Source organism: Drosophila persimilis, unplaced genomic scaffold (assembly GCF_003286085.1).
Source record: "Drosophila persimilis strain 14011-0111.01,24,50 unplaced genomic scaffold, DperRS2 tig00000124-arrow-pilon, whole genome shotgun sequence".
Taxonomy (NCBI): domain Eukaryota; kingdom Metazoa; phylum Arthropoda; class Insecta; order Diptera; family Drosophilidae; genus Drosophila; species Drosophila persimilis.
The window spans coordinates 12,327,345-12,349,303 of NW_020825294.1; the positions used below are offsets into that span (position 1 = coordinate 12,327,345).

The 21,959-nt window shown below is 49.8% G+C and overlaps 4 protein-coding genes and 1 pseudogene across 8 annotated transcripts; 3 read left to right on the top strand and 2 right to left on the bottom strand.

The window, feature by feature from the left end:
* Positions 1 to 102: 102 nt before the first annotated feature.
* On the top strand, positions 103 to 1,234 carry LOC6598030 (programmed cell death 6-interacting protein). The gene is made up of 4 exons (XM_026987477.1): positions 103 to 385; positions 454 to 636; positions 698 to 1,165; positions 1,221 to 1,234. Exons 1-4 carry the CDS (start codon positions 103 to 105, stop codon positions 1,232 to 1,234), a joined length of 948 nt encoding a protein of 315 aa, XP_026843278.1.
* A 3,230-nt stretch (positions 1,235 to 4,464) lies between these two features.
* Positions 4,465 to 5,433, bottom strand: LOC6597950 (annotated as a pseudogene).
* Positions 5,434 to 6,921: 1,488 nt separating this feature from the next.
* Positions 6,922 to 12,675, top strand: LOC6597949 (glucose-6-phosphate 1-epimerase). Of its 3 annotated transcripts, XM_026987609.1 has the most exons (8): positions 6,922 to 7,236; positions 8,705 to 8,756; positions 10,645 to 10,703; positions 10,789 to 10,945; positions 11,015 to 11,352; positions 11,422 to 11,573; positions 11,774 to 11,847; positions 11,910 to 12,674. In XM_026987609.1, exons 1-7 carry the CDS (start codon positions 7,149 to 7,151, stop codon positions 11,819 to 11,821), a joined length of 894 nt encoding a protein of 297 aa, XP_026843410.1. In that variant the 5' UTR covers positions 6,922 to 7,148; the 3' UTR covers positions 11,822 to 11,847; positions 11,910 to 12,674. The 3 variants fall into 3 exon arrangements, with proteins under 3 accessions (XP_026843410.1, XP_026843409.1, XP_002023184.1); XM_026987608.1 differs by having other exon boundaries at positions 11,639 to 12,675; XM_002023148.2 differs by having other exon boundaries at positions 11,774 to 12,673.
* Positions 12,676 to 13,041: 366 nt separating this feature from the next.
* On the bottom strand, positions 13,042 to 15,851 carry LOC6597948 (transmembrane 9 superfamily member 4). Its single transcript, XM_002023147.2, has 6 exons — positions 15,746 to 15,851; positions 14,361 to 15,607; positions 14,072 to 14,299; positions 13,812 to 13,995; positions 13,620 to 13,758; positions 13,042 to 13,554 (listed from the first exon to the last, which is right to left on the bottom strand). The coding sequence occupies exons 1-6, from the start codon at positions 15,749 to 15,751 to the stop codon at positions 13,454 to 13,456; spliced, it is 1,905 nt and encodes a 634-aa protein (XP_002023183.1). The 5' UTR covers positions 15,752 to 15,851; the 3' UTR covers positions 13,042 to 13,453.
* Positions 15,852 to 16,478: 627 nt separating this feature from the next.
* LOC6597947 (rho guanine nucleotide exchange factor 18) lies at positions 16,479 to 21,957 on the top strand. 3 transcript variants are annotated; one of them, XM_002023146.2, is made up of 3 exons: positions 16,479 to 16,830; positions 16,902 to 17,689; positions 18,138 to 21,957. In XM_002023146.2, exons 2-3 carry the CDS (start codon positions 16,948 to 16,950, stop codon positions 21,380 to 21,382), a joined length of 3,987 nt encoding a protein of 1,328 aa, XP_002023182.1. In that variant the 5' UTR covers positions 16,479 to 16,830; positions 16,902 to 16,947; the 3' UTR covers positions 21,383 to 21,957. The 3 variants fall into 3 exon arrangements, with proteins under 3 accessions (XP_002023182.1, XP_026843407.1, XP_026843408.1); XM_026987606.1 differs by having other exon boundaries at positions 16,479 to 16,731; XM_026987607.1 differs by having other exon boundaries at positions 16,479 to 16,718.
* Positions 21,958 to 21,959: the final 2 nt, after the last annotated feature.

Consider the following 21,959-nt stretch of genomic DNA (forward strand, 5'->3'; position numbering starts at 1 on the left):
TGTCGTTGTCGTGCATTGGGCAGGTCCTGAATCCTTTGCAGCAGCAGGTGAGGGAGAGCGTCGACCGTCAGCAGTCCCTGGTGACAGACATTCAGAGCGCCCATGGAGCTTTCGTCTCGGAGACGCGAAGCTGTGGCAGCTCGCGCGACACCCTACGATAGCTACATTGAGCTGTCGGGCAATCTCCAGGAGGGAACTAAATTCTACAACGACCTCACCCAGCTCCTGGTCGTATTCCAGAACAAGATCAGCGACTTTGTGTTTGCCCGCAAAACGGAAAAGGAGGAGCTCATGAAGGACCTAACTACAGCGTCGAGCCGACAAGCTTGCCCGGCTACGCCCTCTCTGCCCTCGCACTATGCCTCCACCTCGGGTAGTGGCAGCGGTAGGTACAGTCATTCCCTAACAAAGTTTGATAATACATCATTTTGTTTTTTCGCCCCCATCCGACAGACATTCCATCCAATCCAGCTGGCTCTGCTCCCAGCGTACCGGCTGCGGCAGCTGCTGCCAATATGCCGTATCCTAACCAGGTACATGGCATGCCAGCCCAGCCAGGAGTTCCATATCCAGCGTATGTTCCGCCACCGATGCCCCAGAGCTTCAATCCATACGCCACGCTCCCATATCCTGGCAGTAAGTACTGATAATCGATGGAATTTGCATCCCCACTTATGCGAATGCTTTTCATTTGCAGATTGTCAGTATAGCCCCCCGCTATCCACAAGGACCACCACCTGGGCACTATGGCACCTATCCTGGCAGTTATGCTCCCCAACAGCAAGGCGGCTATCCCAACCAGAAGCCACCAGGATGGTAAACCGCATCCCACCCGTATTTATACCCACACTGTGGTTTAACCAAGGCCTCTTCGTTGAGTTCCGGATCGTAGAGAAGCGGCGATTGGTGGTCATGGCATTTAATGCTCTGTGTTTTGTTTCTGTTCCGGCTTTCGTTCGTTTGCTTACAATTGTATCATACATGTTGATGGCTTCTTGGATTTTAATCTCATATATGCAACAAAAATATCACGTATATAGTCTCCGAAAGAACTCTCGTTTCATGCCCGCAATGGTGCGTGGGGCACACATACTGCTGATGAGCAGTTCCAATGTGGAGCTGATCGGCAAACTCTCAGTAGCAGTTCTCGTCTTTGTTTGCAGCCGTTTCGAGTTGGACTCCAGCAAGAGCTTGTATTCCTCCTTGGGCATCACCTCCAGGTGCCGAACGGTGAGACGCACTCTAGCAAGGAGCTCCCTAAATTTGGATTGAGTCAAGTAATCGGTTTCCCACAGCTTCCGTTTGTGCTCCTCGCTCTCGGCATTCTGTACGGCCTGCTGGAACTGGGCAAACAGTTCGCTGGGCGTCGAGGATATGTCCTCCAGTTGATTGGGATTCAGTAGATACTGCTTCGTCTGTTCACTTTCGCCCTTGACAAAGCTCTCGACAATGTGGTTGACCAGAAACTCGTCCAGGGCCAGGTCCATGTCGTCCTTGAGAGGCACCCAGTAGTTGAGACTGAGCGATGTCTCCGTCGCCTCCACATAGTGCCACCAGTGACGGGGCACGATGATCGCTATACTCCAGCAAGCGCGGCAGCTTATCCCGCGCAGGGGCATAGAAGTTGTCCAGACAGTATACGCTAGACTCCCCGCAGCCAAAAGAGATATGTAGACCTTGCAATGAGTACCTGCCACTAACTAAGGGGCACTGCACAGGCAAAAAAGCAGCCAGAATACGCATTGCCATTGCTGGGGGACCATATCCCCTCACATTGAACTATGAAAATCAGGACACTACGGCGATATTCATATATATTTTAGGAATTTTGTAAGTTGAAAATAAAAAGTCTTATGTTGATAGAAATATTAATGAAATTAAACGAGGATTCTTCAGAAAAATCCATTTTTTTGGTTCTACTCCATATTGTCTGGCACGTCGTCAAATTCAACCGGCAGTGTCTGGGACCATGAGGCCACCGATGTCTTCGGCGAAAATGGTTCATTGGTCGTTGGGGTCCAGATGAGCTTACGTCGTACATTAGCATGGTGCTTTTCTAGCCGCTTCCTGTTGTTGTACCTGACATACATTCGGCTCCGATCGCTCACTTTGTAGTTGCTTTCCTGATCCCCGGGAAAAAGACTCAAGAGTTCTCTATCCAAATTCCGGCTTTTGCTTATCGACAGTGGAATTTTTTTCATAACGAAATAGTCGGCGATGGTATTTATGGCAATTCTTCTTAGATTCGGAGTCAGGGGCTCCGGTCGGCCCACGCGCTTCAGCACCGCCGTCGCCCCAACTTCCCTTAAAATGACGGCAGCCGTGTTGGTCGCAAAGGGCTGATTCACTTCAGACACTGCACTGTAGTGGTTGGAGGAAGGTGCCGCCATTATAGCCCCAAATACGCTGCTGGGCGCAAACGAGGGGGTATGCGCCTGGATTGGCCGGCACCCCATGGGCATCTTTGGCTTCCCAGTGTTTACAGTCGGTGGAAAGGCGCAAAAGCTGATAAGCGACGAAGTCGGAGCCGGTGCATCCTCACTAGGGGCATCCTCCCAAGGTGCATCCTCCCAAGGTGCATCCTTATTAGGGGCATCCTCCCAAGGTGCATCCTCATTAGGGGCATCCTCCCAAGGTACATCCTCACTGAAGGCATATCCATGGGGGGCATCCTCCACGACACTGCCTGCATTTGACGGCGTCTTCTGCTCCACTTTTGTCCCATTCACTATTGCGGCGTTCCCAGCTTGCTGCGCAGCCGACGAGGGCGACGAGGACGCCTTTGTCGGCGTCTTCAGCTCCACTTTTGTCCCATTCACTATTGCAGTGGCGATCCCAGGTTGCTGCGCCGACGAGGACGCCTTTGTCGGCGTCTTTAGCTCCACTTTTAATGTAATTTCAATTTCCAATCTGATAGATTCATTTAAATAGATTTTATTCGAATTTTTACCGCCGAAATCGGCCAAACAACTCAACCGTCCATGGTCCCGCTTAGATTTGCTGTATCCGCGGCGTCGTTTTTCACCATTATGTTTCCTCTTCATCTACAAGCTCGGAAGCAGCACAAAAAGGATTGCAAATTTTTCGTTGCAAATTCTGATCCGACTGCTGCACAGTGGGTGAAGCGGCCCATTTGGTTGCCAAATTACAGCAAACATAGGAAAAACTAGAGATTGACCGTGTTGTCCACTGTGCGCTGTCGCGGTAAGCCATTTTTTACCATTCTTCATCTTCATCTTCGAGCGCTCGGAAGCAGCACAAAAAGGATGGCAAAATTTCCTTTCGTTGCTATGAGAGCGAAAGAGAAGCAAGAGTTCTGATCTACTGCCGCACAGTGGGTCAAGCTTAAACAATTTTCAAATTGCGTTTATACATATATATTTTATATATTACATATATGATATTATATATATTGTTGGAAACAAAACAAAAGACCCATGGAAAGAACGGGACAGGATTGACCGTTTTCGGCCCACTGTGAGCCGCCTCGGGATTTGACCAGACGAACACCTACACTTTGACTGTCGCCATTTCCAACTAGACTGCGACCGCGTTCACTTCAGTCGGGTGTAAAATGAACTTGGAAGAGGTTTTCATACGCCACCCGCTGTTGGCTGCCCGTGGACGCGATGTGCGGCGAGCCATCAGATACGTGGAGCGGCAGTCCCACTTGATAGAGCTGAACTGTGGGCTTATCAACATGGTGTCAAACTTGCAACTTTTCGGGGAGCAGCCTTTTGTCCTCATTTTCGAACAGTTTCATTTCAGGCACGTACCCAACGTAAGTTCCTCTTTAACAGTCTCTTTATATCATATTAAGTAGTATATTTACAGGTGCTCCTCAGCCGCTGGAAATCTTTGGCCATTGCAGCTGCAAATATGGACGGCACAAAATTCAAGTTTCTGTACCTGCAGGTGGTCCCTACAGACGTGCACGTTTTGGGCAGCAATGAGATATATGAAGGACTAAAAGTCGTAGTCACTTCAATTCTCAACCTGGGCTTGGCCCAAAATGTGTGCGGCGTAATATCGGACAGGTGCAGGGCCAATTTGAAGTCGCTGCAGTATGTCGCAAACTATTTCCCGGTCCTGTGGGACGAGGTCCATATGAAGAAGAAATTGGTCACGCGGTATAAAGATACGGTGGATAGATTAGGCAAAATCTACGGAAGCACCTTTGACCGAAACACATGGAAACAGAAGTTTTCAGAAATAACCAGCAGCACGCCAAATGAACTAGAGGAGTTTAATTCAAACGAAGTTTTAAACTTAAAAAAGCTATTGGCGCTGAACTTCGCGAAATCGTCTACACCTCTTAACTTGAGCAGAGTCAATAGCTCCGATCTCGAGCTGCGTGGATTCATCCTCACCTCCCATGTGTACGATATTCTTAAATTTATCCACGTTACAGATGCGGATAAATTCACCGACACACGGGCTGCAATAAAATATTTTTCCCGCGTGGTAGGAATTGTAACCTTTATATATAATTAGATAGAGTAAAATATACGTACATATATACATATATATATAAATCAGGTGATTTTAAATACTAATGATGGGCGGACTATCCGAATCTTAAGGCTAATGTCCCTGTCCAGGACAGTCCCTTCTTAGGAGTTCTTCTGTGACCTCCGTGTAGTTGGAGAGTGCATACTCCCCGTTCTCGTCCGAAGGAAGCCTGGCCAGCCAGGGCATTGTAGTGCCGGCACGCAGGCAACCGACAATTTAGTTGGCATAGTCCAGATCCTTGGTGAAGAGAGCGGCGGCAAGGTCGTACTCCGAGTTGTTGGCACGTTCGATGACCCCGTCGAGCTTCTTGAATCGAATCAGCTGCTGGACGGGCCCGAATATCTTCTCGCGGGCAATGGGCATGTTGTCTCGGACATCGGCGAACACCGTTGGCTGGACAAAGTAGCCGGGAAGGCATTCGAGACGGCTACCGCCGGCCACCAGATTGGCGCCCTGCTGGATCATGCCAAGGATCTTATCCATCTGCTCCTGGTTGATCTGGGGATCCTGCTTGGTGTTCAGATCTAAGGGATTGCCCACGGTCCTCTTCTTGGCACGCTCTGCACTGCGCTCCACGAACTCGTCGTAGATCTTATCCTCCACAAAGGTGCGAGAGCCGGCACAGCAGCACTGGCCCATGTTGAAGAAGAGGCCGAATTGGGCCGTCTCTACGAATAGAGTCAGAAAGGATAATGTTGGGGGACTTTCCGCCCAACTCCAGGGTCACGCGCTTCAGGTTCGTGTGGCCGGATGCCAGTTGGATGAGCCACATTGACTGCTCAGCTGGCTTTAGGAAGATGGTGTTGCCGGTAGCCAGTGTGGGTCTTCTCTGTGGTCGGACTGTTGCTCCGGGGTGGTCTGGGGGGGCCACAAAAGCGCCAACGGGCGCCGCTGGCCGTCCACGGGAAAATCTCCCCCCACAAATCCAATTGAGATGGCACTGCTTCGATAAGTCGCGACAGAGCTGATCGCTGGTGGTGGTACCGATGGTTTTATATCGATGGTTTACACCGATGATTATAAATCTATCGATATTTGATTATTGTTATTGATTATTTGTAATTCTTACCTTACCTTACCTTTTATACCTTGCGGCAGCATTTCTAGCAACATGTAGCAGAGCAACATTTTTAAGCACCTGCAACATTTTAAGCACCTGCAACATGCCAAGGCCCCAAAACTGCCCGAACCCGCAACACCGTAAGCTCGGTACCGCCGCTCCGCGTCGCAACGTTTTTTGCACGAGTTTTTTCACGTATTTGTTCATTGACAAAAACTCAAGCTGCGCTTGTGTGAGAGTGTGTGTGTGTGTGTGTGCGTTGTGTGGCGCGCGTACCACTATCTCTGTGTGTGTGAGTGGGGCTTGGTGCGCTAAAAATGAGTATTGGGGTATATTAGATTTGGTAAAAGTGGATGTGTGTAACGTCCAGAAGGAATCGTTTCCGACCCCATAAAGTATATATATGGATCAGCATCAATAGCCGAGTCGATTGAGCCCTGTCCGTCTGTCCGCCCGTCTGTCCGTGTGTCCGTCTGTCCGTCCCCTTCAGCGCCTAGTGCTCAAAGACTATAAGAGCTAGAGCAACGATGTTTTGGATCCAGACTTCTGTGATATGTCACTGCTACAAAAATATTTCAAAACTTTGCCCCGCCCACTTCCGCCCCCACAAAGGGCGAAAATCTGTGGCATCCACAATTTTAAAGATACGAGAAAACCAAAAACGCAGAATCGTAGAGAATGACCATATCTTTTAGACTGCGGAATCTGAATTGGATCGTATTATTATTATAGCCAGCATCAAGAAAACAATTTCATTTTTTCTCGCCCTGTCTCTCTCTAACACACACGTAGCATAGGCGGCTTTGCTTAGAGTAAAACATTAGCGCCTAGATCTCAGAGATTATAAAAGCTAGAGCAACCAAATTTGGTATCCACACTCCTAATATATCAGACCGAGACGAGTTTGTTTCAAAATTTCGCCACACCCCCTTCCGCCCCCGCAAAGGATGCAAATCTGGGGATATTCACAAATCTCAAAGACTATTAACGCTAGAGTAACCAAATTTGGAATCCGCACTTCTCTTAGATCTCACTATAAAACGTGTATCTCAAAATTTCGCCCCACCCCCTTCCGCCCACACAAAGGACGAAAATCTGTTGCATCCACAATATTGCAGATTCGAGAAAACTAAAAACGCAGAATCATAGATTACGACCATATCTATCAGATTGCTGAATCTGAATCAGATCAGATCATTTTTATAGCCAAAGGAAACAAATCAATTTGCAGTGTCTACGCAGCGCGTGACGTCACGCTCAGACTGATTTTCTGTCTCTCTCGCACGCACTCTTTGTCGTGTCGTTTACTATTAGCGGCCTCTGCCGGAGGAGAGCCATACTGACTTAGTATCGGGTATAACCGTAGAGTTGCGGTGTCCGCAGCAACTCACAACGTTCCCACTCGACACTCAGCTCAGCAATCCGGTCGAGAGGCCAATTTCAAATTCGAGTCCAGATTACCTGGCGTTACATGCTAAAAAATTACAGTTAACAACAAATAAACACAAGCCAACAGAGGGCGCTGCGAAGGAACAGTACGAGATCCAGTGAAATACCGTTAGTCTAAAAAACAAATATGGCCACGACAGCGGCCGCCATGGCCGCCACCAGTGTCGTCGTTTTGGATCGCGGCAATAACACGACCTGCACCATCAACTTGCATGGTAAGCGCTACGGGAAGGGAAAGCTGTGGCGGGCCAGGCCAGCAAAAAGCCACAAAAAAACACACAACACACAAAAAAGCATCAAGTGGAAAGAACAACAATCAGCGCCGATTCTGCAGAGTAGAGTCGTTGGCGTTATTTTTAGCGCATGATTAGCCTGAACAGAACTCATTTTATAGACTTTCGTTTTATGGGGAGTTCCAGAGTTAAAACCAGTTTTGCCGCCCCCATTGACGTAGTGTAACCCACCGAGACGACCCCTCTAGAGGTTATCAGTTTGTACTGAAAACAACCTTGTCGATGTGCTGCTTTGGTGTTCCGCTCTTGAGAGAACTTTCAATAATCGCCTATCTTATCGGCCAAGATCCGATCCCGGCGATATGCACCGAGAGATAATATATGAAAGCTGTTGGGGTAACGGGGTAGCAGTTGCTCCAGACGATGGGATCAGCTTCAGTTTCAGCCCAGGCAATGGCAGCGGCTCCTACTCGCAGAAAATTTCGATTAGGCGTTATATATGAATGTATAGTAGACATAGGTGCCTATGCGAGTGTGTACCCAGCGTACTTTCAACAATTACGACTCGCTCTGTCTGGCCTACCCACGTCGTAGTCGTCGTCGTCGTCGTTTGAGCAACAGACAGAGACACAGCACAGCACAGCGGAACCTAGCGACGGTACTGCCCATGAACGATCCGTTGTCGACAAGTTTTTGAGTACGCTTTGGCCAAACTACACTTGTTTATTTCCTACATCTGGAAATCCGAATCGCCAAAGCTTCGAAGCTGTGCCTCTGGCTTAGCAAATCTCATCAAACATTGGGGGCAGCCCGAAGAGAGTTTTGGGAACAGCGGCCACGCCAACAGCGCCAGCAGCGCCGCCCACGCACCCTTCAAGTGTGCACCCACCAATTGGCCGTAGGCCACATCCACATCCACATCCATGCTACAGCCAGAGCCAAAGCAATGCCAAGCAAGATTTAACTGTACCAGAGCGTATGACTCTGCGGCTGTCTCGCTCGTCTCCAGTCAGTCTCAGTCAGTCCCAGCCAGTTTACTTGCAGGCCAGTTACGAGTACTTCGGGCTTTAAGTGTAAGTGTAAGTGTAAGTGTGAGTCTGGGTATGTGGGTTAGAAGTGTGTGCGTCATGTACTGCGGATGGCTGCCGCTGCTGTTGCTGTAGCTGTAGTTGTTGCCACAGTTGATCCAACTCCGAGTAGTCATTCCATTCATTGATATGCCTCCTAGGACTTTTGCCCGATCTGTTATGTGCAGATCAGTCGTCGATCTCGGTCTTCTCTTCTTTTCTTAGCATCGAAACTTTCGCAAGTCGATTATAGTCATGTGAATAGTTTACTCCCACAATATCTTTGTTTGAGTCAAGGAAACCGCTAAATAGAGTAAATTTATCCCAGAATAATATTGAATAATAAGAGATAAACTTTTCCCATTTCTTAATATCTTTTTCAGGTGCCACAGTTGTCTCCTGGCGAGTGAACAACCAGGAGCAGTTGTTTGTTAGGTGAGTAGATCCCTCGTTCGCACTCTTTAAGAATCGCATCGCTCATACGCCCGAGTGGTCCGACTTTAAGCTCGAACTTACGCAAGCCCACGGTATGCGCTGGTCATGCAACCAAAAAAGTGATTTGCAAAGTTTCCAACACACACCGCACCGAGAGAGAAAAGGAGAGGAGAACTGGCCACAAAGGACGTGAACGGACAGCGGGAAGGGTGCAAAGTGAGGAAGGGGAGGCGACCGGGAGCAGCCTTAGCCATTCTGTTTGGCGGCAAAATGTTTTTGTATGACACCCAACAAAAAACATGTCGGGACCGAGCGACGGCCCCAAACGTCGAACCAACGAACCGAACCGAACCGAACCAAAACAGAAGGGAACGGAACGGATAGGGAATGCACTGCGATGCCGTCAGCTGCCTTCTCCCTCCTAATCCACCTCCTCCTCCATTATGCGGCCTCTTTTTTCGCACTGTTGCTGCTGCCTACTGCCGGTCTGTATTCTCCCTCCGCACTCTCCCAGTCCCCTCGTTCTCGGCCACGTTGTGGCAAAACAATGTGCAAGTTTTTATGAATGGAGTTTTTGGCGCGGCAGAGCTAGATCGATAAATCCCCACTGCAGCTCTGCTCTGCTCTGTCCCCTCTCGTCTCACGTCTCCCTTCCAAGCACTTTTGCAGGCACAGTGGAGCAAACACGTATACTTCCACTCTCAATTACAGTATTCTTGGGCCCACTTTCGTGTTGTGCTTTTTGTTTCTCACACACGCAGCTGCTACTCCCACACACGAACACACGCATCGCACGGACAAGCTTTGGCTTCTCGCTCTCGCTTTTGCTCTCGCTCACTCCTTTCGTGCCCCCCTTCATCGTCTCTTCTGCCACTACTTTTCAACTGTTTTTGTGGTCTCAACACACTCTCAGTCGCATTTGGAAACCCACTAAAAACCCCCGGCATTCGGGGCCATGGCAAAGGGAGGATAAAGCTGAAAACTAAATGAATTACAATAGTTGCCTGGTTCTATCAAAGAACATTTAAATAAATTCAACTATTTCAAAAGAAAAGAAAAACATGCCAAACAGAAACTCATAAAAAGCGAAAATACCCCCGTACAGTGATTATCAAAAGTATTTGCAGCCTAAACTACAAACTTGCAATAGAATTACTTTTATGATGCCACTCTGACGAGATTTAACTTGGGAATTAACAAGATGATCTTAAGACAGATCAGAGGAAAAATCGAATAATTAGAGGAATATGTATCAGTTGTTTTTGTCTGGGTATTACCCAAAAAAAAAAGGAAGCTTCAAGTGGGATAGCTTTTGCCACTAAAAAATATAAATATATCTTAACATCGAGCGTGAAAGGAAACGAAATATAATAGAATATAAATATTCTCCCAACTTGCGCTTGGTGGAACTATTTTGCCCCTCACTGTACATGCATCGAAACACCGACCGCTCTCTGCGCCAAATCCCCAACTCAAAACTCGAATATTAATGACAATTGCCATGTCAAATGCGATATACAACAACAACTGAAGGATCTCACAAATGATGCACAAAAGCAGAAGCAGAAGCGGAGCTGAACTGAACTGCTTGATGGATGCGCCGGCAAATTAGCTGGGAAGAAAAGCAGATCCAGACTCGACTCCGGGCAACGTCGTCGTCGTCAGCATCAGCAGCCAGGGGAAAAACAAGAAGAAAAAAAACATGAAAAAAGGGGCAAGGAGCATTTTGCCAGACACTTTTTTCTGCTAATAGCATTTCTGAATTTCTGAATGTCTGTCTCGGGCCCGGGCCAGGCGCTGTCTGCTAGCGTTTTTATGGCTGAAATATTTTCGAGTAGCTCTTACCGAATTAATCGACTCTTCCTTCTCCGTCCTCTTTTCCTTGCAGTAAGCTAGCCTCGTTCGACGGCAAGAAGGCGATACGTGGCGGGATTCCTTTTGTCTTTCGTAAGTTCGGAAGGTAACAGGAGCTGTCCTGCGCTGGCCTGTCCTCTCATAAGCATACCCCTAAGCATTTCCCTTGATCTTGCAGCCCAGTTTGGTGCTTGGTCCTTTGGGCCGCAACATGGATTCGCCAGAATCACGCGATGGCATCTGGAGAGGGCGCCGGATAGGCTGCACAACGGCGACGTCGAGGCTATATTCTCGCTGATGGACAACGAGTTCACGCGCTCCATCTGGAACTATCAGTAGGTGGTCGCTACCTCCAAGACAGTCATGTTTGATCTGACTCTGATCTCCTTATAACGTACGAGTAGGTTTCGCATCACATACCGCCTCATTCTGCGCGAGAAGGAGCTCCACTTCCACATTGGCGTCTACAACCCGAGCAAGGAGCTGAGCTTCTCCTTCAACATGCTGCTGCACACTTACTTGAAGGTGCCCGATGTGCGCCGCTGCCAGATCACGGGCCTGCACGGCTGCCACTTTATCGACAAGACGCGAGAGAACGCCTTGTACCAGGAAGGTCGCGAGGTCGTCACTGTCAACGAGTGGACCGATCGAATCTACCAGCACACGCCGCAGGAGCACGTCATCACCAACGTGGTCTCCGGCCGCAAGATGAGACTGCACAAGTACAATTTCCCCGACACGGGTGAGTCGATTTGAGGGGGAGAAATCGATGAAATTATTTCTACTATAACCTTTACAATATTTCTCGCAGTCATCTGGAATCCCTGGATTGACCGATCGCGCGAGATGAGCGACTTTGGCGATGACGAGTTCCCCAACATGCTCTGCGTGGAGGCAGGCAATGTAACCTCTCCCGTGATCCTGCTGCCGGGAACAGCTTTCGAAGCCAGCCAGATCCTTCAGGTAGAGCAATCGGTGGCATGTTTAACCTGAATCCTGAATCCTAAATCCCATCCCCTAACGTACAGCAATTCAAGTGTCCCTATGATATAATTAATGCACCCAAGAAATCCAAAAAGAAGTCCAAGTCCCGCTCATAGCCAGTCACCGTACTTGCCTCCACCTCCTTATGACAAACGAAATTATTTACTTTGCTTGCGCAGATCATCATCGAAGGGAACGTCAGTCGCAAAACCAAAAGGAATCGCTAGCGTTTAAAGAATCGGAACCCCATGAGGTAAACCGATTCGCAACAAGCTTAAAGCGCACTTTTTCACGGAGATCCTCCCCTTTCCAAAGGTGGAGTACAAGGAAGTAGAAGCAGGAGCTGAAGGAGGCAGACGCAGCGGGAGACACAGAACACAGTTTGGTTGTTCCCGTATGGAATTTAGAATCTAACCTATGTCTTAAGTAATCGTAAATCCTTCACTAGCAATATGTGTTGTGCAAAGAAATCGAAAGGAAAGTAATTCTTACCCGTAGCTTAATCGTAGTTTTTACATCCTTACTTGCCTACTTGGAACTGACTTCACATCTTTCGTAAATGGGAAGCCTCAAGGAGATTCTGTATTCCCAGCTCTAAAATAAATGTACATTCCTTTGGCTATGCTGGGCGTCGCCTTATATGTTTTTAGCCTGAGATATTTTGCGTCTTAGAAGTGTATACCTTTGAACTAAACTAAAAGGTTAGTCTATGCTTTAGGGAATTATACAAGATATAAGTTGTAGGCGATGATTCAGTTCACCCTCGTATAGTTGATGGTACATATATTCTTGCCACGGTTACGGCACGAGTAAATGGGATATGGATAGTTCGGTTTCATAAATTTCATAAGAAAGGACTTAGGAACGTCTATTATTCTCCAATTGTATTCTGATATGGCTTCACGCTCTCCGAAAGCCCCACTAATTAGGAAATTGCATTAACTAAAGTTAAACTAATGTGTCGGCTTCCACTTGATAAACTTGTATACGGTTGAATATAGATAACGTACTTTTATTTTTAAGTTCAATCTGTGTAAAATACTAATAGCAATTATCTATGCCAATTTATAAAATAAACCAACTATAAATTCATGTATGTACATCCATGTCGTCAAGACTATTTTTTAAGTAACTAAGCTTTTTTACTAGCTGTAGCGAAATGTTTCAATTAAAATGGCCGAGGCAGCCGAACAATAGCGATTTGTTGGACAGTACGTACGTATACAAGATAAAGGAATGAAAAGAACGGTACAGCCACTAGCCATACCATACAATATATAGCACTATATTTGATCTTATGCGTTTTCTCATTTTAAGCGCTACAACGCTCTCATACTCGTACTCCATGGATTTCTATTAGAGTAAATCTCTGATCCAAGACATAGCAAATAGGAAATGCAACTGTGGTATCCAATCGAACGTCCGCCCAAGTGAGAGATGGCTACACTTAAGCTTAGTTTATTTGATTTAGTTTCTTTTATATCGTTTCGTTTCGTTTGCTTAGATTAGATTCTTTACATACATGTATAAATTAGGCATTTCTAGAACGTATCCTAAACGCAATGCTCTCGCGAATTGAGCCACCTGCCTCCGGGGAGACACACTTAGCATCCTGTCGTCTCAGTAGTTGGCTACTCAATGGGCTTCGTATGTGTTGTGTGGTGCCTTTGGAAGCTGGGACGAGAAGGGGAAACGTTAGCACACTTTACACGGTAGCGGGGTTCGGGGGCAGCTGTCGAGGGACGAGACTTGTTCAGTTTCTCTATAAATATGTTTATGATCGAATGATATTGCAGGGATAGTTTGGTGCACAGCGTTCTGAGAGGGGGCTCCAGGAGTCGATCCAGGAGAGACCCTCCTTAGTCGATCTTCACAGCCCCATAGATCCTCAGGATGAAAACATAGGCAGCGAAGAATCCAATCGAGCCGGTCAGCAACCAGAAAGTGAGCACCATGAGACCTGTTTGACGGAAAAGTAGCCGTTTAGCAAACATTTATTTATCAGAATTCGTACGCGCCACTCACCTGTGTAGCCCAAGTAGAGAAGCGTGGGTATGAACTCTGTGATCTCCAGCTTGGTGAAGAAGTAGAATATGCTATAGAAGAGCACGTAGACGGCCGAGCCGCCCGACACAATAAAGCTGCGCCACCACCAGCGATAGTCCTGCATTAGAAGTATTTAGAATCAATCAAATGAACGATTAATCCAAATCTTACCTCGCCGCACAGCTGGAAATAAGTCATGACTATGGAGATCTGGGCACAGCTAACAACTAGAATGCAAAATACAAGGAACAGAAAGCCAAACAGGTAGTAGAACTGATTCTGCCAAATGGCCGTGAACACAAAGAAGAGTTCGATGAAGACAGCTCCAAACGGGAGTATCCCAGCCATCAGAGTGCTGCAGAGTGCCAGAGGAGAAGCAGAAGAGGGGTAAGTAAAGAACAGTGAAATAGTCGGAAAATTCTCAACCTCACCTCAGAATTGCATTCATGTACCAGTGTTGGGTGGGCACCTGGCGCGGTATCATGTTGGTGCGTACTGGATGCTGGTACGGCTGCTTGCGGTAGCCAAAGTAAAAGCCAAGGTAGACCAGAGGAACCGAAATGCCGAACCACAGCAACAGCAGAGAGATCATAGTGGTGAAGGGCACAGCGCCGCTCGACGACTTGTCCCAAATGAAGAAATTCAAGAAGAATCCGGTGCTGCAAGATAGTTGTTAATGGATGATAGGTAAAGATGAATATTCCATAGTTTGAAACTCACCCAAAAACGATGCCCGGGTAGAGAGTGGCTGTGAGGAAAGCTGCTCGCTTCCATTCGCGACCCTTCATCGTCTTGTATAGACGTGCCGCATAGAAGCCGGCAATGGTGCCCATGAAGACGTACATAAAGATGCCCGAGGTCATTAGAGCGCCGCGTGAGGAAGGCGAGAGCATGCCCAGCATGGCAAAGAAAATGGTGATCAGGGCCATGAAGAATATTTGTATGCCGCTGCCAATGATAGCGGAAAACAGGCGGGTGTTCTTGGGCGGACGAAACACGTCGCCATGCACCAGCTTCCAGCCAGTCTCCTCCAGGGTATCCTCGATGTTGTCGTCCGTGTTGTAGCGGGCAATGTCACGACGCAAGGTGCGGATCATGATCATGGTGAGAATGCCGGAGAGAAAGAACACCACAACGAGAGAGTTGATGATGCTGAACCAATGGATCTGGACGTCGCGCATGCCCAGATATATGTCCCAGCGAGAGGCCCAGCTGACCTTGGACTCCTTCCATTCGACGGAGTACGTGAAGTAGAGCTGCGTCTCGCCCGACGGATTCACCAGCTGCGGCCGGGCGCTGTCTGGAAAGTTGCAGGTGTCGCCGTGGAACTTGAGCTCCTTGTGGTTAACGGAAACCGTCTCTACCTCGAAGCCGACCACGCGATACTTGCCCTTCGAGTGCATGTGGTAGGACAGAATGAATTTGAGGTGGTTGTTGATGTAGATGTTCTCCCCATCCACCTGGCCCAGTCGATAGCCATGCTCGTAGGTCACCTCGGACGGATTGTTAACGTTGACGATCCTGGTGGCCACCGGTAGGTTGTCCACCAGGAGATGAACAAAGTACTCGTGCTGGATTCGCTCCGCCACCAGGGCCGAGTCCTCTTTGCTCCAGTTGAGCGGTCTGTCCTTCTGATTGCACAGCAGTCGGCAGTTGATCTGCTGGTTCATCCTCAGTTCGTAGGGAGTATTTACGATGCGGTCCCCCCTCAGCACCTCTCCAAGGTTCTCGGACTTGAAGATGAACGTGCCGTTTTTCGGATTGCAAAACCTCAGCGAATAGTACTGATAAGGCAGCTGCGTGCGACTGCTGGTCATTTTCACGGCCTTCACATCGATTTTTTGATCCTGGACAAACTCAACCGGCGCCACGCCGGGAACATAGAAGCAATCCACAACTCCACACCCAAGGATCGCCAGCACGCAGCACAGCAGCAACCATGGCCTAGCCACAGCCACAGCCACGTACTGCAAACGAAAAAATTCATCCAAATTGTATTATTTATATTTGTTCTGGTTGCGTGTCCCTTTGCCTACGTCGCAGCCAGTCGTCGCAGTCGTCGGCATTGGGTAAACGTTTCAGAGACACTGTGCCGCTGCACTCACCTGCATGGTTGGATGCGGTTGAATTTACTATCAAAATTACCACTAAATGAAGTTGTGAATTAAATGTACAAGATATTTTGTATATTTTTTGCCTCCTTCGCTGGCAAATCTTCAGACGTTCAGTGTGGCACAGTTTCCACTGATACAGTGCTGGAAACGTAATCAAATAACCCAGAAAACAAACGCTCGCAAATGATTTCACATGAGTCATTTGCGAGACTTTATCCGACAAAACGCTCGCACCTGTCTCTGAAAAAGATAGAAAATGAAATGGGCGAAATATGAGACTTGTAATCAAATGATAAAGTCTGAAAATTTCAAGTTTATATTGAAAAGATCCTTATAGCCATATGAGATTAGAATTTGCTAACTCCACAGCGAAGACACAGACAAAACGGAAGTTTAGTATGCGTAGCCGTCTCTAGGCACGTCTCCTGACCATCAGTCGAAGACCTGAGACGAGACACTATTTGTAACAAAATTATGTTTTCCACCAGACAGTTAAGTTTAGTCATATATTTAACGGCTCGCGTTTTAATTGTTAGACACTCGCATGCGAGTGTTTAGCGATACATAATGTGTCATTCATGTTTAGATCACTTGCGACCCGTCGCCAAAGTCGCGTGCATTGGTTTTTGTGGGTAATCGAGGCACGGTCACACCTACGTCACGATAACGATAGCCCGTCGCGACTTGCGATAGGCAAAAAACGCAGCTAAAAAAACCTCAAATAATGTGTCTCAAATAGCATTTAAACTGTGAAAATATCTCATAGCTATTAGCTCTTTTTAGTTTTCGAATAATTGCAACGAACAGTTTACCCCCACGCGCTCCCCCATCTACCCAGTTGCTTCATTTTGCATTGTTCTCCACCCACCCCATTGTTGTTGCTGTTCTGTTGTTGTTGTTCCACTTGTGCAAGGACAAGTGCCGTCCTTAAAAAGGCGCAACAATTTACCCCGCGCGCAACAAGGTGCCCAGACCAGGTTCGAGGGTTGAGTCGAAAGAAAATCAATAAATAGTAACGAAAAAGTGCATGCAAGAGTGTTGCTGTTGCTGCTGCTTCTGTTACTAACGTTGTTTGAGTATGTGTGGGCATGCGTGCATATGTGTGTGTGTGTGTGTGTGTATTGTATACTAAACTTTCTTTTTCTAGGGCCGCCACTGACTACCAAACAAAACCCAACACTAGCCCTACTATTATGGACAACGCAGGCGACGACAGCGACAACGATGTGGTCACCGATTTCCTAAACTCCAACTGCAGCGAGACTGAGCCCGGGACTGCGTCCCTGATCAATGGTGGCTCAGCGGCGCGCGTTACTGTAGAAAGCCAAAACTACTGTATACCTGTTATCAACGCTCCTGTTCCTGTTTCTGTCCCAGTGGCAGTTGCAGTTCTACCTCTGGCGCCAACTTCGGCACCTGCTCCTGCTCCTGCCTCTCTCAATAATAACAACACCAGCAGCAACAACAATATCCACAACATGATTCCCATTATCAATGTAACGCCGCACAGCCCAGCCCTGGCCTCGAAGTACAACAATATTTTCGAGGACACCCTCAGCCAGCTGCAGAACATCCGCGAATCGGTGGTGCAGATGAAGAATTCGTCGTCCAGCGGCCATCATATGCAGGAGGGCCTCGCCAATCATGGCCTGCTCAGTGCCGCCATTCTCAGCGCCTCGTTGCCTGACCTCAGTGGCAGTGGCCCTAGTGGCAGCAATGCCTCCTCCCACTATGCCATGTGGTCCTCCACGGCGCCCCAACAGTGTCTGCTGCTGCACACGGATCGGCGAAAGTCATGGACGGCTGTGGACGATGCCAGTGCCGGCGGGGATTGCACCAACAAGAGCGTCAGCCTCTCGAGCCTGGACAGCGAAGAGCAGGAGACGATTCGCGTCACCGAGCAGCGGCGTCGCTCAGCACGAAACAGCACTGGAGGTAGATATAACAATAAATTTTTCACACTAAAAGACTGCCTGGCTGCCTGACTGATACATAAACACACAGAAGAGCCATAAAGGTGGAAAACCAATTATAAACTGTGCAAATGTGTGGGTGTGGTTCCCCCCGATACGATACGGCTTAAACCAAACCGAAGTTATAGCCGAATAATGAATAGATTAGTTAGAGTATTTTTCTGCTGAATGGATATGCCCTGTGATCCGCTGTGTAGGGGCAGGTCAAGTTAGTTTCGATTTCGATAAGGAATTCCACAAAAGCCCCTTATCTCGGCGAAGTAGCACCTGTAGCACCTCTACTGGCACTGCCATTGGCACATAGCCAAAGCAGTCCAGACTACCGATTAATAACTACCACTACCACTGCCGCTGCCAACTTCTCTCTGATTACTTACTCTCCTCCGTTTCGGTTTCGGTTTTGGTTACAGGCATTTCCACCCACTCCCTGAACGAGGCGGAACTGGCCCGCGACTTTGAGCGGATAGCGGCAAAGAGGAGTCTGGCCACGGAGATCATCAGTCGGATCCCCTTGCAGAAGAGCATCTCGACGTCCTCGATCATAGCTAAGGAGGACATCAAAGCCTTGGCCCGCCACCTGACAGACAGCGAGGATGAGAATCAAAGCCTGCTGCGCTCCCATGCCAAGATCGAGGTCTACGACAACGTAGAGAAGCGACCCAAACGCGGATCCCTCTTCTTCCGCAAGAAGAAACCCAAGGCCAAGACGAAGTCTCTGGTTGGGGGACAGCTGAGCGCCTGCGACCTGTGTGGGGCGAACATCACGCTGTCCCAGATCAAGGAGCATCACCTGGAGTGCAAGGCGAGGAGGATGGCCGCGGGGGGCCAGGACTACTACGACGGGCCGGATGCGACCACCTTCAGCAATCCGGAGGACCAGCCGCTGATAAGGTCTGAGCTGCAGTTCCTCAACGAACCGCCCATCGAAGCCCAGGACCTGGGAGCCGATCCTGCTCTGGGCATTGTCCTGAAAGAGCACGACTCATGGACTCCTGGGGTGCCCAAGGAGCTGCTCAAGACGCTCAAGGAGCTGCAGATCAAGCGACAGGAGCACATCTACGAATTCATCATGACCGAGAAGCACCACTGCCAGACCCTGATCGTCATGCAGAAGGTGTTTGTGGAGAGCCTGGAGCGGCACTTTCCCGCGCTCAACCTCAACAGCATGTTCCCGCGCCTGCAGCAGCTCACCGACCTGCACACCTGCTTCCTGCGCCACCTGCGCCAGAAGCAGCGGGAGCAGCCCGTCGTCGACAGCATCGCTGACATTCTGCTGGACTTCTTCTCGCTGGAGCAGGCCCAATGCCTGCGGCTGGCCTACGGCGAGTTCTGCGCCAACCACCGCAGTGCCCTCGAGCAGTTCAAGCTCTGCCTGACGGAGCCCAGTTTCGCCGAGTGGTACAAGCACTGCCTGCAGAATCCGCTGCTCAAAAAGAAGGGCATTCCCGAGTGCATTCTGTTCGTGACTCAGCGCCTCACCAAGTACCCGCTGCTGATCGAGCCGCTGCTGAAGAGTGCTCGCGATAACAAGCTGGAGACGGACAAGCTACAGCATGCCCTGAACCTGGTCAAGTCGCTCCTCGTGGACGTGGATGCCTGCGTGGCGGAGAAGGAGCTGCGCGAGCGCCAGCTGGAGATCTATGGGCGTGTGGACGCCAAGTCGTTCTCCATATACAAGAACAAGCCCTTTCGCAAGGCGGAGCTGGGCGTGGCGTCGCGACGACGCCTGAAGTTCGATGGCCTGGCCACCCTCATGCAGGGCAGGGCCAAGACGCAGCTAGTCCTGGTGGTGGTGCTCACCGACTGCCTGTGCTTCCTCAGCGAGAATTCGGGCCACAACAAGTACAGCTTCTTCACGCCCGAGCACAAGGCCGGGGTAGTGCCGCTGCAGAAGCTACTGATCCGCGAGAAGGCCGGCACCGAGTCGCGGGGCATCTACATCATCAGCTCCAACCCGGACTTCCCCGAGATGTACGAACTGAAGGTGCAGACCCCGAAGGACAAGAACGCCTGGATCCAGAGCATACGCCAGGCCGTTTTAGATTGCCCGGCCACGGACATCATCGAGGCCGAGGACCTCACTGCCGAGGAGAAGCTGAGGATCGGCGTCAACAAGCGGGAGACCATCGAGAAGATGCGACAGAAGGACATCGAGCAGGCCCTCCTGCTCGAGGATAAGATGATGCTGCAGCTCAATCTGCTCAAGGAGCAGCATCCGTTCGGGGACGTGACCGGCTCCTCCAACGGCAGCGCCGCCAACTTCCTGGCCGCCCTCGGCTCGTACAAGGATCTGGTCAGCGCAGACTGCGACACGGGCGAGCTCTGGCGCCGGGTCCTGAACACTGTGCAGGATATCAGCCAGCTGGCGTCCACCATCTACACGGCGGCCACGGGTCTGCCCGTCTCCCGCACCCTCAGCAGCGTTGGCGAGAAGCAAAGCGACCAATACGCCTCCCCGACGCTGCCCAAGCGGGCAGAGACGTTCGCTGGTTTCGATGAGAAGCGGGGCAAGCTGGGATCGAAGCTGGTGCTGACGCCACGACTCCAGGAGCTAGAGGAGACCAAGCGGGAGACCAAGAACACAGCGAGTGCAGGTGCAGTGCAAGTGGCGGAGGAGCCACTGGAGAGCAACTACGCCGTGCTGCAGGTGTCGCATCATCTGCACACCCTGCTCTGCATCATCTCGCAGCAGATGACCAGCATCCAGAGCCTCCAGCTGCAGCTGGCCCTGTACCGGGAGAGTCCCAGGACCAGCGCCTACACGCACAAGGACCAGCTGGAAGAGCTGCGCAACCTGCAGGACAAGCTGCAGGAGGAAAAGACCGCCTGGCAGCGTCAGAAGTTGCAACAGCAGGAGGAGCTGACCGAAATGAGGGCCCAGCAGCTCCAGTTGCAGCAGGAGATCAAGGCCGAGCAGGAGGATGTGCGCCAGCAGCGGGAGCAGCTCTACCGCAAGATGGAGCTGCTCTCTAGCCAGGGTCTTCTGCTCTCTCCCAGCACCCCGCTGCCGCCCATGCCGGTGGCCTCTACTCCTGCTCCGCTGGGAGACGACAGCCACGAGACGGACAACGGCCTGGGCGTGAGCGTGGCGATCGGAACCCCCAGCCTGGTCGGAACCGCGGACCGAAGAAAGGAGAAGTGGCTGAGCGGCTCCTCCAGCTGCAAGACCCCGCCAGTCAATCTCCTCAGCGCCAACAATGCACCCAAGGCCAATTCGGGTCTGGTCAAGCAGAAGCTGCCCATGAAGCTCTCCTCGCTCTCTTCCGCTGGCAGCTCTCGCGTCGATAAGTCCGCCAGCTTCAACAACAGCTCCTCAGCCTCGCCAGCCCCCTCTGCCGGAAGCGTGCAGCAAATCTTCCCCCTCAAGTTGGCCGATAAGCGGCAAGCGGCGGCGGCGGCCACTCCCACTCCCACTGCAACGACTTTGGTGCCGCAGCACTCGCGCACTGGCAGCTCTCCGGCGATTATACAGCAGACAACGACAGGCACAGCCACAGCCACACCCCCCACTGCGGTCGTGACTAGAGCAGAGTCCGCCCACTACAGCCAGAGGACGCCGACGAGCAGTCGAACGGGTGTGGGACGCACAGGAGGACACGCGGGGACGGGCACGGCTCCGCGAGCCAAGCCCGAGGAGGAGGAGATCTATTTCTGACGCCAGTTCACGCCAGAAGTCGAAATCTAAGGTCAAAGATGTCCTAACCTATATATAAATGTGTAGCACGTTCTGCGTTCCAATCCGATAGCTTCTATAAATGTGTGTGTCTCCCAGCTGTTGTCCCCTACATATCCTGGCCAAGGCTGAGGAATGTATAGTCTTAGTGATCTTATTGTACTTAATAGTATTATATTCTTCGCATCCTTCCAGCGCATCTCAAATTGTTCAGTAATGTAGCTTAACTATTTATTACCTTACGTTTATTTATATACATGTACTCTTCGGAAAACAACATACATCGTGCATGTGTGTGTATAGCCTTACGAATTTCAAATGTTTTCCACTCAAAGAACTGTCTTTCAATGTCTACGACATGCGCGCAGGCGAGCCCTGAAGTCTGAGCCCTGAGCAGCATCCCTCTCCCAAAAGTATATATAACCTTAATGAATTACAAAGCATTCCATTCGAAACTCCAAGCTATTTTCATTCAGTTTTCTGTTTGCTTAAACTACGATACACAATGTACATAAATACAATTCTCTCTGTGTGTGTATTTTACATATCCGTATCCGTA

Bases quoted from the DNA above. Each gene is read 5' to 3' on its own strand.
- LOC6598030 (XM_026987477.1), top strand. From the start codon at position 103: ATGGAGCTTTCGTCTCGGAGACGCGAAGCTGTGGCAGCTCGCGCGACA. The intron at 386-453 runs GTAGGTACAGTC...CCCATCCGACAG, and splicing joins CACCTCGGGTAGTGGCAGCG to ACATTCCATCCAATCCAGCT. The intron at 637-697 runs GTAAGTACTGAT...TTTCATTTGCAG, and splicing joins CACGCTCCCATATCCTGGCA to ATTGTCAGTATAGCCCCCCG.
- LOC6597949 (XM_026987608.1), top strand. From the start codon at position 7,149: ATGGCCACGACAGCGGCCGCCATGGCCGCCACCAGTGTCGTCGTTTTG. The intron at 7,237-8,704 runs GTAAGCGCTACG...TATCTTTTTCAG, and splicing joins CTGCACCATCAACTTGCATG to GTGCCACAGTTGTCTCCTGG. The intron at 11,353-11,421 runs GTGAGTCGATTT...TATTTCTCGCAG, and splicing joins GTACAATTTCCCCGACACGG to TCATCTGGAATCCCTGGATT.
- LOC6597948 (XM_002023147.2), bottom strand. The intron at 13,759-13,811 runs GTAAGATTTGGA...CTTCTAATGCAG, and splicing joins ATTTCCAGCTGTGCGGCGAG to GACTATCGCTGGTGGTGGCG. The intron at 13,555-13,619 runs GTGAGTGGCGCG...TCCGTCAAACAG, and splicing joins TCTCTACTTGGGCTACACAG to GTCTCATGGTGCTCACTTTC.
- LOC6597947 (XM_002023146.2), top strand. From the start codon at position 16,948: ATGGACAACGCAGGCGACGACAGCGACAACGATGTGGTCACCGATTTC. The intron at 17,690-18,137 runs GTAGATATAACA...TTTTGGTTACAG, and splicing joins AGCACGAAACAGCACTGGAG to GCATTTCCACCCACTCCCTG.